Here is a 14183-nt window from a genome sequence, read left to right as displayed (position 1 = left end):
GCCTTGCAGGTGCTCCCACACCATACCAGTGGAATAGTCCTTGCTTTACCTTGCTACTCACTCAATTTCATTTCTCAAGGCATAGGCTACAGAGGAAGCAGAGGTTAATACATGTTCCAGTGCTGAACAAGTACAATGCAAAGGTTTAACAGGTGGCTTCTAATTTTTAAAAAATGCATTGTTTCGAGTGGCTCATTTAACTTCAGCTATCCAGGAACACATCCTTCCCCTGCTGTTTTCCTCCTGCTCAAAGCAATAAAGTTGCACTGCACTCCCGCCAGCGTTATGTGGTGAGAAGCCTGTTCCTACCCTCTAGCTTGAAATAAGGAGGAATGGCTGAAGGAAGTATTGTTCCAGGGATTAGCATGAACTTGCTGAGGGACTTTTTGATGCACAACTTGTCCTCACTTTGCAGAACCTGGGGGCATTGGGTGCTGCCCAGCTAGGAAAGGAGTCTGCTCCACAGGGTTTCCAGACCACACAGGAATAAATCTCCATGCCTACACATCTTGAAACCAGCCAGTTGAAAGCTACTTGTCCCTGCAATTCTGACTCAGCTGTCTTTCAGGCAGGGCTTGGACTCTTTCTGCCACCCCATCTCTCAAGCAGCCAGACATCAAGTCTGAGCCCTCCCAGAACTGTAGCCAGACTAGCTGAAGGGTGGCAGAAAGAATTTTCTCTTATGGCTACAGTACTTCATCCTGGAAAAAAAAAAAAAAAAAAAAGAAATAAAAAAAGTATGTTCATACACAATGCATTAGATAGAGCTCTAACTAAATTCTGATTCACTATAGTATACTCTAAGTTGTGTCATTCTCATAAGCAAATGAGAAAAATGTAGACTACATACAACTACTATGAGACAGTTGCCTAACACTGCAGGTTAAGAAAAACATGCTTTAAGGCCTCAAGAGTTCTCTGTGAAACAGTTCTTCAGTACTGAAAGGGATCATGAGACTCCTCTTGGGTCAGATTAAATGACCAATTTGTTCAGTGGAACATAGCATCCAATTTACAGACTGAAATTCAGGAAATAATTCAGAGTCATATTGATAAATGGTTTTAAATCAGTGTGATCACAACTTACAAGTACAAACCATAACATCCAGCATTCAGAAATCCAGTGCATGGAAAGGAAATTACTGGCAAGACAGCAACACTTGAAAAAAAATGGTCAAGATCTTAGGTAGACCACAAAAAAGTCTGCAACTTCATCACACTGCAAATGACAACAACAAAATCAAAACAGGTAAATCTAGCTGTGGGAGGTAGTGACAGGGGCCTCGCATAAGAAACAGGCACTAAGGACTGGTGAGCCTTTAAATCAGCCCTGTGTCCAGCTCTGGGCGCTGCACTTTGAGGGAGAGGTGGGCTGTTCAGCAAGAGTTTGGGAGGGAGCAAAGGGAACAAGCAGAGATCTAAGAAACTTGATCTATGAGAAAAACCTGAAAGAATTCCATTTGTTTAGTCTAGAGATGACATTCAGTCTTCTGAGACATAAAAGCTGTTATATAAAAAAAAGATGGTCATAGATCTTTCTTTTTTTTTTCTCCCCATGGGTAGTTCAAGTAGCAGTCAGCTTACTTGGAGAAAGGAGATCTAGGTTTAGTATAAAAAGCCCTGGTAATTAAGTATTCACTCATTGGAAGAGGCAACAGGATCCCTGTCGCTGCATTAGGAGCAGGTTACACACATCAGAGCTGCTGTTAACTGGATATGAGTCAAAATGGGGAGCAAAAAACTGATGTGACCTCTTCAGGTTTTTTCCCCTCTCCTCACACAGGTGGAGAAGCTCCAGCAAATCCTAGATGACTGATACAGCCTCTTTGCAAATACAGTCTAAAATCTTGAAGATATTTGACCTGGTTTAAGTTACCAGATCTTGGGGTCTGCTCTTCCTACTGCACCCTGAATTCCACATTCTGTGTGACAGCTTTAGCTGTGCAGAACCTTCATGAGGACAACAGCTTCTGCAGTCCGAGCAGAGAAAGTTTGGCACCAAAATGCAGCCCTCTTCAGTTCTTCACATCAGGATGGTTCCTCAGCAGTAGAAGAACTTTCAACTTTAGACACCGCTTTTGTGATTTTTGAAAGAAAGCTACCCAGACTCTGCATTTTTTTCTTCCCTAATCCCTCTTTTCCATTCCACGTAGTTTCTAAGAATTGTTAGCTCATGGCATACCTAGCTTTGAGATAAGCCACCTGTCTTTGAACACATTCATTCATTTTCCCTGTACTCCTTCCTCACTGCACTCTTTCCACACTGAGGAATGCTATTCAATAAAATGAGAAGCCATAGGTGTTTCCACTGGAGCCTTAGGATTATTGGAAAACTATTTTCACTTCTACACCTGTTTTTAATAGTGGTTGGATCAACTAGCACAGCAATTGTTGGAGAACTTGCCTACCTCTGCTGGCTGGAGTATACAAGCACACTATTTTTACAGTATTTTAAGTGTATAACTACAGCACACCAAGTAGAAAGCTTTTGAAAAGTATCACAGGCAAGTAAAAAGTATTTCAGGCTGGTCTTCCTAACTACAGTAACTTTTTTTCTATGCTGCTGCTGGTGAGTAAAAGGGGAAAGACAGTTTTACAGTGTGATGAGTCTTTTCACATAATGACAGATCAGCTTTATCCTGTAGTATTTAGCACTTTACGAGGAAGCAGGTGGACTTGCCTCTAACAGGAGTGCTATCACTCACTCTTAGACATTTAGCTTGAGCCAGCTGTCTCTGGCCAAAATGTTCAGGCTTCGGATGATGTAACATATGGGATTCAGGCAACAGCCATGGGACAGAGAAACTGCTCCCACTTCAACAGTGTCATGGGATGGAGGGAGCCCTCTTCCACCCTCTGGGTTGAAAGGCAAGGGAAGGACTATGAAGTGATACTGTAGCTAAAGTTAGTGTTCTTCCCAGAAGGATTTCTCTGAATTGCAGCCTTACACAGGCAACAGTTCTTCCAGCTGTGGGACTCCATGCATTCTGGGGTTCCTAGCTCCAGAGAGAAGCTGCAGCTTTGTGCTGTCAGAACCTGTTCACTGAGCCTAAGATGAGACCTTCTACCAAGAGGTCTTTCTAGCTACTTACACACCATTTCAACAGCCTGAAAAACAGGCAGTTAAGTCACCTCTGAACTACACCACCAAATGTACTCACTGGTTCCCATTGACCACTTCCTTATCTTAGTCTGGCAAAATGCAAAAATGAGATGACCACAAAGAGAAAGCAAACACGAGGATGGCAGCTTTTACTCACACCTCCTCTCTCTTCCCCCACCCCCTGCAATATACAGAATACTCTTACAACACAGCTCTGTTCACATCAGTTTGAAAGTAAAGAGAGAACACAGTCAACATGCAAGGAGGTTGTAGCAAGGCAGGTATTGGTCTCTCAAGTGACAGGACAAGAGCAAATGTCCTCAAGTTGTACCGGGGAGGTTTAGAATGGACATTAGGAAAAATTTCTTCACAGAAAGGGTTGTTGGGCATTGGAACAGGCTGCCCAGGGAAGCAGTTGAGTCACCATCCCTGGAGATATTTCAAAGATGTGTAGACATGGTGCTTAGGGACATGATTTAGTGGTGGACTTAGCAGTGTTAGGTTAACAGTTTGACTTCAGGGCCTTTCCCTACCTAAACGATTCTGTGATTCTATGACATCTTCCCATGCTGCTTCTCCACAGGCCATACTGATATTTCTGCAGAGCCTCACACATTTCCCTTCTTATCATCTCCTCACTCCATGTCCAAGACCCACCAAAATGGAGAACCTCTTCACTCTAATCCTAGCACAAGAAGAAGGAAGCCTTCATGGAAGGGGTAGGGTTTTCCAGCAGTTCTGCTCCCTCACTGCCTTGTGCCCTACTGGGTGATATCCATGGCCTCCTTGGACAACTCTGGGGGCAGCAGACACTCGTAGGGATATGCTTATCTGTATACTACTGAATCCTTTTTTTCCTTCAGCTGTGTCCTCACAAATCACTTGCAACCCCCACCAGGGCTTTTGGTTTCAGGAGAAGCCTAGGTCTAAACCTTTTCCAGGGGGAATCTTGGAGTGCAGGTCAAATCGATACCTTGAAACAGCTCCTCCTTATCTGTGGCATCTTAGAAGTGTTATAATCTTTCTTGTGAAATTGACAGGATAATTTCAAGAGGGCCAAGGAGAGTCAGTACACATAGTCTATCTGTAGGCATCAAAATATGTTCAAATGGGTGTCTGAAGTGCAGATCCACATACAAACCTGTGCAGAATGCTATTACATACAGCTAGGAGCACTTTGCTGCCAAGGAATTACTCCATCGAATCAATGCAACTCTTCCAATACGAATCAGCTTCTACTAAAAAGTAAATTAAAAAAATCCATAAAGTTGACCTCTCTACTCTTCATTTGTCCCCTGTATGTCCGCATAATGTCTGGTGCTGGAGCTTATTTCCTTTTGTTTCCCCTCCCAATCCTCAGTGGTTTTAAATGCAGGGCTGAGGTTTTTTCCCTTTTACCCCAGCTTCTTATATCTTTGCCCTTCTCCTGCTGCTCTCTGTCCACTCACCTTAATTGGCAGGTGTAGAGTAGCAGTTATGACTCCATGTCTAGAGTAATTTGTTTTCTTTCTTTGGGGGATAGGGAGGGGGGAGTGACTGAATTCTTTGGGAATGATTTATCACACAGCACTCAGGGGGACCTTCATTTATTTGCCTAGCTGCATATGGTTTAACACCTATGGTTGCATGCCGATTATTATACAATGTTATTTTTCCCACTTGTATACTTTGCACCTTTTCATAGAGCAGATTAACTGCCCCCCAATGGCATGTTATGTATAACTTTGTTTGCTGGCTGTCTGGGACAGGTCCTGGTCTTAGATCCTTCCATTCTCCCTGCTTCGGCTCTCCCCTACATACTCCCCAAGACTGTGGGAGAATCACTCTTGCGCATCACATAGGTGGTACCTTCTCAGAACTTGCAGGAGGAAGGAAGAGACAGAGGCCTCCCAAACAGCAGCCGAGACAAGAAGGGGTGGTTGAAGCACAGATGGAGTTGCAGGGAAAGGAGGGATAGAAAGTAAGGGAGAAACAGCACATTTTGGCTTGCAAAGAAGCAGGAAATGAACAGAGAATAGCATAGAGATTTGCTGTGAAAATGTAATAGAATTAGTAATTTTTTGTGTCATACTCAACAGGAGCTTCTCCTGAGATTGCTTCATTTGATATCAAGCCAGAACCTAAATTAAAATGAATTCAAAACCAAACTAAAACAAACCTTCACAAAAAGGAGTGGCAGGACTAATACAAAGGTCTGAAGATAAATAGTTCTGGTAGGTAGATTTTAGCACAATAGTTTTGACAGGTCAGAGGAGCATTGCGCTAGGAGGCACTGACTTAAGATGAAGGACAAGAGCCAAGGGCACACATTAACACAGGACAATAGAAAAGGCAAAATCTTTCTGACTCACTGGTTCCCTCCCATGACCTCTTGTTCTTGACATCATCACTGACACTTCTTTTTCGTCTTCAGCTATGGGGAAGTTCAACTCCCAGGTGCTATGCCCAGAGGAGATGGAAGCACCAAAATGTTTACCAAGGAGGCCTGCAGTCAGCATTAGGATGTCATTCCCGGGCACCAAAAATTACCCAGTTCCAATGTCACTGTGACTTCTTATTAAGATGTCACTAAAGTACAGATCTGCCTGGCAATGTCCCCTTCTCAACCTGCTTTCCTGTCAAATAGAGGTCAACTTTTGCTTCCACCCATCTCCTCCACTTGATGTCCTGAATAACACTAATCAGCCACAGACCATGGGGAAGAGCCTACAGTCCTCTAATAGACATTCGGACAGTAATATCAACACATCTGGCACTGAGAGACAGCCAGTCAGTTTGGAACTAACACAAATAGTTTAGTAGTAGTAGAAAGTTGGATAAAAGTTTCAAGAGAAGCAGAAGCCCATGGTCTCTCATCTTCAAATAATGAGGAGGGGAATGCTGAGAAGACAAGATAAAGACAGGTGAGAAACTGCGTCCGTTCAAAACAGTGCTTTGCTTCCCAAGAGCCTCATCTGAATCTAGCTGTGGCTCCCTAGTCTCTGCAGTGTTCCACATTTCCAAGGCACAAGGAAATTTGCTCCAACTCCAAATAACTGTACATTCAACACAAATGGGTACACTGTCCCACTACTCTGGAAAATAATATAGGTGTTCAAGCTCCTTGGTGTTAGTCCTCACTGCTAAAAAGGAAAGTCCTAATAACAAATTAAACTTTTGTCTAACCTTGGCTTTTTTTTTTAGTGTATCTCACCAAAACTGCCATATTCCTTTTTAAAAGCAAATCAGCAGGCCCTGTCCTGTTATATGTTGGTTGATCTCACCTGGCAGTCTGACTCAGAAGGAACTACACTGATTCTCAATATAGAAAGCAGACTCCTTGTTAATGTATGCGATTCTAGAAAGACTCCATATGGCTAAGACAACATAGCATAAGTACATTCCTCCTAGGAGCAATCACTATCTCTGATCCTTAAGAAAGGCATGAAGCAAGATGGTATCCCTTTCTAGGTGAGTATGAGGAAGAGGGATCTATTTTGGGGTGCCATGTGGGTTTTCTTGCCTTTTTTTCTGCAAGTGGAAGAAAAAAAAAACAAAAAACACCACCACAACAACAACCACCACAAAAAACCCCAAACAAACAAATAACAAAACCCCAAAACCTTAAGGAAGGAACACAGACAAACCAGAGAACTCAGGTCCTGGTAGTGCTACTTGATATAATCACATCCCACCTCACAGTCCTGATCTCTGGAGGCAAACTGCACCCAAGAGTATACAGACTCCCTTTGGGGTGGATGGTGGGGTGTGATTCTGCTTCTTAGAAAAGTATTTACTCATGTAGCTTTCAAGCTGTTTCTCCCTTTGAGAAGCCCTAAACTTGGGGCTCTGAGCGAATTCAATTAACAAAAAGAAACGTGAATACCACCATTCTTGTTTTCAAGTCTCCTTTAAAGTTATACTCTGTCCACCAAGAGCTCCTGACAGCAGAAAGCTCTATCACTGGAAAGCTGTCACATGAGATGCCTGTATGATGCTTGAGTGGCAGAGCTGAACAGAGTAGGCCACATGGAGCTGGCCCCCATTCAACAGGCAAGATTTTGAAATAAACAGCTATTTTTTTTTTTCATTTTTTTTTTTAACTAAGCACACACAAACCTGTCTTCAGCTGCTAACCTTAATATATTAGTCATTCTTCCTTTCAAATAACGTCATGTTCAAAACCCCAGTGACTGCAGAATATTTACTTGAGGCTGCTACTGCTAGCTTCTCTAGAGCTGTTTATTTTTCCATGCATGAGCTCATTACATCACTCTGTGGTTTTCTTAAAAGGTTGTCAGGGTAAGCTGGATACAGGCTGGAATCTATTGCTGACTAAAACCAAATACTAAGTAGCACAAATAGTTTTGGAGACAACCCAGCTCTGGAAATAAGAAACAACCATGGATTCCTCGGATGAGGTGGGGTGTTCCCAAACAGGCAGCCATTAGATTTATTTTCTTGGAAGCAGGATACTTTATCAAGTGTTTCCCTAGATTAAGAAATCTAAAAGAATAATCATTTGGACTATTGCAGGCTGGAATAGGTGGGGGAGGAGGAGGTAGGAGAGCAGGAGGCTAAAACAGTAGAAGTTGAATGAAAAGACAGTTCCCACCCATGCTGATTACAGAAGGGCCATTGCAGAATTCCCATCTATATTGCCTCCTGCTCTGACAGTGTTAAAAATAAATGACACATCACAGAGAGAATGGTTAAATAACAGGCTTAGTACGAGGTATCCATGTGTGTACACACGCTGGTGGGCACATTTAGGGAAAGTGAAAATCAATGGAAAACAAACATCAAAAAGTGTTTTAGTCATCTTGCCACAGTGAAAAAAAATAGTGTTGATATACATCTTCCACTTGCCCCAAAAATAAAAACTGACTTTTGGGCTGTTAGGATTCATAACATCAGAATACTTAGTTTTTAAATGTAGAAAAACAATAACTTTTCTGCTACTCAAGAGTCCAGATGTTAGAGCATATTCATATTTTGGTTCCTGCCTCTGGCCAAGGAAATTTGAACCTGCATCTAGCTCTACTGAGGAAGAGATCTACCTGTCATTTCATTCTTTAAGGCAGGCTGGAATAACAGCACTGGCAATCCCTCCTGTAAATGCTGGTTTATTTAGCACGGAAAAATTCACTGGCAGAATGCCTGGAGACATACAGATTCTCAGTCAAGTGCTCTAATCACCAGGGTAGAATCATTCTGCTTCTCCTGATCCCCAGCTTAATTAGTATTTACACATGCCAAGCAAAACGTAGATTCTCCAAAAGAGAGGACTGCTTCAGGACAACCTCTTCTGTTTGTCAACACTAAATGGAAGGTGGAACACTCAAATTTCAAATGCAGCTCTTATGAGACAGGCTGTGTGTGCAACATGGGGTGTCACCAGCTCTACAACACTCAGCTACCTGGCAGTTGGTTCACTCTGAAGCCTAATGTTGGCTAGAGACAATGACAGCAAATTACAGAGCCTATTCATCTCCATATAGCAATATGGAGATATTGGTTGATATAGTGATGGTGCTAGCTTTCCAGTATGTCCAATGTCAGTGCTGATTAGAGAGCAGTAAACGTCCTCTGACAGTAGTATCTGATGGACTTCACTGCAAAGAACAGGGCTCTATAGCCACCGCAGGGAGGAGAGAGATCAGAGTTAAGTGTTTCAGTATAAGAACCCCAAGGAAGAAGGCAGGCTTTCAAGAACTTAGAGACTAATAAAAAAAAAAAAAAGTTAGGCTGGATATTACAAAAAGTAAAATCCAAAGACTGAGTTCAGACAGCAGAGTAGTTTCCTGTGGGAAGTGAAATCTTTACCACCTAAGGCATTTATGCTACACTAGAAAATGCTGTTCTTCATACAGTACAAACATTCACTAAGGCAGTAGATTAGATGACCTACTATGTCTTTTCTCACCTCTAACTTCAGTGATCCCATTAAATTGCTGCAAGAGGATACCAGGCTGTATCTGCTTCAAGACAGTACGTGCAAACTCAGAGTGACAATATAGCTGAGCAAATAATAAAACAAAAATCCCATCTTGCCCTAGTAAAACTTACCTTAACTGTTTAAAAATAAATAAAAATAATCAGAAATGTGTTGAACATTAATATTTCAAGCTGACAAGGGCCAAAAGCAATTAAAAACATCCCCTAATTTTGCATACCCATCTCGTGACAGCTGTTTCATCATCTTCAGCCGAAACAGACTTGAAGACATTTAAAGAATATGATTCTAAATCACAATTAGCCTTCCCATCTCATTGTTGTTTGATCCCACGTACCTTACATTGCCTTTTAACATATATGACAATAGATAAAGGGAATTAAAGATACCAAACAAGGTGACAAGGCTTCATTGGTTGAAAGAAACAGACTAAAATAGCCCACACCTAATATCAGCGAAACTACAGCCCTGTTTTGGTAACACAGCAGTTCTTTATAACAATAATTCAAGTGTGAGAAACAGAGATGGCTATGTACTTGCATGGTCTAATGTGGAAATTTAGGGTTAAAAATTGGCAACCCAGTCTCTTAATGAGATCCTACAACAAATGAGTGTCTGTCAGGGCAATCAGTAAGGCTGAGTCAGATAAACCGCACATGTCCTTTTAGCTTGCTGTAGAAACCACCTCTTACAGAACTCTTGAATTTTCCAGAAGAACATTCATTTTTTATTTGTAGCATACACCCATAATAATCTTGTTTGAATAACAGAAATTACATCAGAGCCAACTGAAAAAAAAAAAGTGGACAAAAGTAAACTCACAAAAGGAACCCTTCTGAGACCAAAACTCCAGTTTACATAAGGCAGCTTCCAGAGAAAACACTTGAACAAAACAATCACCTTTACAACATAAAAGCCAGTCTACTTTGGCTCTGTTGGGCCAAGGAAAGGGTAGGAGACAGGCTCTCAAGCCAAAGACCCTCCTGCTCCCAAGTACCTTTGCAGCCTCCTGGAACCCAGATCTAGGAAATCTTATTTCCATCACAGCTACCAGGTTCACTGCATTAGAAGAAAAGCAGGAGCCATTACATAGGGTTTTAATATTAAACTGTCACCTGCAGTTGCACTGTGAGCTGCTGATTTTTCCAGCAGCTCACAAAACACAAGCTGAATTTGCTCTCTTCTGAAAGACATCCTTAAAAAAGAATGCTGATACTCCTACACCATCTGAAGCTTCTGAATGATTCCCATTGGCAGTTCCTACACAGCCCACCCTGCTACAAAAACAGTCAGGAGGTGAGGCACAGGAGACTGTTGCTGAAACTGGGCTCTGGGCAATGATGGATGTCCTCCTGCCAAGAGCCCTTCTTCACTCTGCAGAAAGAGAACCTCACCTAACCCAGCCCTGGTTTCACCCTGCAGTGGGGAAGAGGCACAGGAAGGTGAAGGGAACTGCTGAGTGCCCTGAATGCTCTCTGGCTAATCCAGAAATACCAGGTGATGAGGTACTTCAGGCTATCACAATTTAACTGTTCTGGGGACTGAAGTTATTCCCAATACCTGTTCTAAGCATACCTTGTTTCATAAAATATGTGCAATAGTAGCAGCTCCTATCTAAACCTTTAAATAAACCCATGGCTACTTAAGGCAATTTTCTTCTTTTGATATTCCCTTTCCCACCTTTTTTTCTCCCACACGAGTTAAAATATATCTGATAGAAACCATTGTTACTGAGAATCTTTAACTTTCCTCTTCAGATTCTTCCAGTTTCTTGTGATTTCTGTGACTCCACACAGTTTCACCCTCATCTCCAGTCTCAAGTTTTACATCCTAACTTCACATCTTCCTGCTCCCCCTTTTCCCACTCATGGTCATGATCTTTTCTTTGCTGTTTTGTTGGGGTTTTTTTACGCTTCAGACTTCCCTCATCCACTCTGTTACCCACAGAAACAATCTCAGCATTCACTTCGGCTCAGACGTAAGTAACCCACTTTCAGTTGTGAAATAATCCAATCATTTCTCTATCAAAAAACATTCCCTGCAGAGAAGAATCTTGAAATTGCCAGAGAAGACGACCCTCTCTGTATTTTCTCAACTGCTTAGACCAAAACCACAGGCCAGATCTCAGAGCCAAATGCATCAGTTTGTACATCCACAAAAGACTGCCTAACAGCAAACAGAATAAAGATGACAGCTGGCTGGGATGAATTAACAGATGAAGAAATATGAGGTTCCCCAGTTATGGTTTGGGGAAACAGAAACATTGCTCATCACAAATTGACTGTGGCCTTCTGGACACAGAAAAGGATGCTATCTGAAATTATTTTATAACCTGCAATTCAAGTCCTGCAACACAGAAAAGCAGCAGGATAGCTACAACAAAAAAAGAATGAAACAAGAACAGCCAGTGAGGGACTGCAGCCTAGTTAAAGTAAACCCTTTTTTTTAAAAAAAAAAAGGTAGAACATTACCTGAATTCCTTATACTGGAGCTGTTCAGTTTGGAATCCTTGATGACCAAGTGCTTAATCCAAAGGGTGGGTGCTGTGATTTCTGAAAGAGAAAAAAATAACTGCCTTAAAGAAACTACAGCAACTAGTGAATACACATGGTTGTTGCTCATGAGGACAAGATGCTTGCTACAATCATGCCTTAACTGATCCATCCTCTTTGTAGAGATTGGCTCATCCCCTGGGGAATTCTTCCATCTCTTATGAACCACTGTTTGTAAATATTTCACAAGGTTCTCTCATTATCTTCCTATTCCAGAGAGCAGCACTCTGCTGGTAAACCATTTTTTCCCTCCCTCTACCCCCCACTTCCTAAATTCTCAAGACTAAACCTCTCTCCTCAAGACTTAAAGACCTCAATGGTTATGTTGTGTGCTAGAGTATGTATTGGTTTCCACCAAAGTAGGCAGAGAAATGAGGATATTTCTGTAAAGAGTTGAAGGGAAGTCTGTTGAAAAAAAAACAAGTTCTCATCAGAAAAGCGTGTCTGATGCGCTACAACAGAGACATCCAAACATCAATTTGTGAAAAAAAAAAAAAAGTGCTTTGAGCACCTCTCATCTGAGTTGTTACAATCAACTTCAAAACACACCAGAACCTGCCCTAAACCACAGAAATGACACAACATCAGCATTTGATTAGAAATGAGCAAAGCAGTAGCCTACACTAACGGCTAGAGCACCTAAGGTGACATTTTCAGAAATAATATTTCTGAAAAATGTTCAGTTTCCACAAGAACATGCCTTAAATACTAGATCCTGGAGTTTGTCTTGAGTTCCTCTATGAAGTTTTTACAAGATTTTTCCTGCTCCCTTTTTGACATTTACATGGGTCTGCTCAGCAAGGGAGGAGCTGGCTGACTACAAGAGGAACTGACTATACATTATAAGAGCATGAAGGAAAAACAAAAGGGAATTTTTCCTTACCAAATGTTTGCAGCCACATCAATTGTAGACATTATTGTAATCATGTTCAGGGCATTTTTTCATATGGAAATTTAGGTTGGACATTGATATTCCAACAGTAGTAAAAGTTGACTTAACAAATATTGCCTTATCTGCAGGTTTCACTACACTATTTTACCATCACTCAGTCATGATGCACTCCTATAAATACATACATCTATATACTTTGGGCCTTTTTTTGGGGAAAACTATATTAAATTAAACACTGGGTGAGAGCAGGAAGGGGAGAAGTGCAAAAGTAGAAGTCCATAAACCAAAGTGCTAGATCCAGACTCCTAGATCTGAGATGAAACTTAGCTCTGGCTCTGCACTGTATGGACTGGGCATGTCTACATCTGAAAATATAGGGACAAAGTCAATAGATGCTGAAGAATGGGTCAGGGCCTTTAGAGACACAATGGTGCATATCTTCAAGTGAGGTAGAAAGGTGCAGAAAAAGGAATTCTGGGGAAAGAGGAGAAAGGAAAAAGAAATTAATCCTTTGGGATCTACCATAAAAATGCATTTTCCATCCAGTTAACCTGGACATTTTTGGAATACAGGTAAGCGATACAGAGTTCTCTGAACAACAGATGTGTGGAAAGAGTAGATTCCCACTGAATTAAAAAGTGAAGTTAACCAAAATAGAAGATGATGTTTAAAGAAGTTATTCTTTAGGAAATTAATACAGCTTGCACACCAAAACTAAATAGAGGGTGGATGCAGGAGGGAATACAACTTTTTAAAATTTAAAACTATAACAAAGACCATTAATAAAACACTCTCCTGCAGATGAAAATCTTGTCCTAAGAGGAGATTCACTAGAAACATTGCTGAGATCCATATTGTAATGAAGTGAAGTAGTTTTTAAAGAGACAGCTGCTTTACGATTCAAACCTTGGACAGGAGAGTTTAAGTTATCTGACCTACATTATATCTCTGGCACTGCTCTGTTATGCCCTCAGGGACGATGGTAGGGAGTGGGAGGGGAACTTATTATACCTGAAATGTGAACTTTCATCGTCCTCTAATGTAGGTGAAAACATGAGAAAGGTAAACCTTCATCTTGGAGAAGCTGAAGTCCAACAGGTATCACACATTCCAGGGGCAGCTAAGGGTATTTAATGCCCTTAAACCCCCCATCCCCTTGTGGATTGAAGGTAGGCACCCAAAAAAGAAAGCATGAAAATAAATACCATACTTTTATTGTCCATTCATGTTGCTATCAGCTTCACCATGGTTGCCTGACTTTGAATACGCAGGTTTTCAGGGGCCTGGCAGATCTCAAACCCACTGAAACTGAATGGGATTTGGACTTTAACTCCTTTGAACATCTATGAAGAGTTCAGACCTGATAGGTGAATGGATAACTGTTTCACCCTTTTTTGTCATCTAACATTCATGTCTGACAGGAAGATCTGCCCAAGACACTGGGAGAGTATTCTAGTGAAGCATCATGATATTTGCTCAGATAGAATCAAGAGATGGTTCAAGATGACATCCTGAGGCATCTAGTCCAAACTTCTGCTCCAGACAGGGTCAGCTGTAAGAACAGAACAGGTTGCTCACAGCTTTATCCAACTGGCTTGGAGAGGAAGGATAGAATACAACCTCTCTGAGCAACCTTTTCCATTCCCTCATCATCCTCAGGGTGACTAACTTTTCCCCTACATCAAGTCCGAACATTTTGTT

At 41.5% G+C, this 14183-nt stretch overlaps 1 protein-coding gene across 5 annotated transcripts in view; it reads right to left on the bottom strand.

The window, feature by feature from the left end:
* Window positions 1–14183, bottom strand: part of SMOC1 (SPARC related modular calcium binding 1) — a 132463-nt gene that overhangs the window by 33691 nt on the left and 84589 nt on the right. For all 5 annotated transcript variants that reach the window (XM_082059101.1, XM_082059102.1, XM_082059104.1 and 2 more), the window contains exon 7: window positions 11510–11590. In XM_082059101.1, the coding sequence (XP_081915227.1) occupies window positions 11510–11590 (81 nt within the window). The remainder of the gene's footprint in view (window positions 1–11509; window positions 11591–14183) is intronic.

The sequence above is a fragment of the Streptopelia decaocto genome, assembly GCF_964273445.1.
Source record: "Streptopelia decaocto genome assembly, chromosome: 7".
Lineage (NCBI taxonomy): Eukaryota > Metazoa > Chordata > Aves > Columbiformes > Columbidae > Streptopelia > Streptopelia decaocto.
This window is presented reverse-complemented; position numbering and strand designations above follow the sequence as displayed.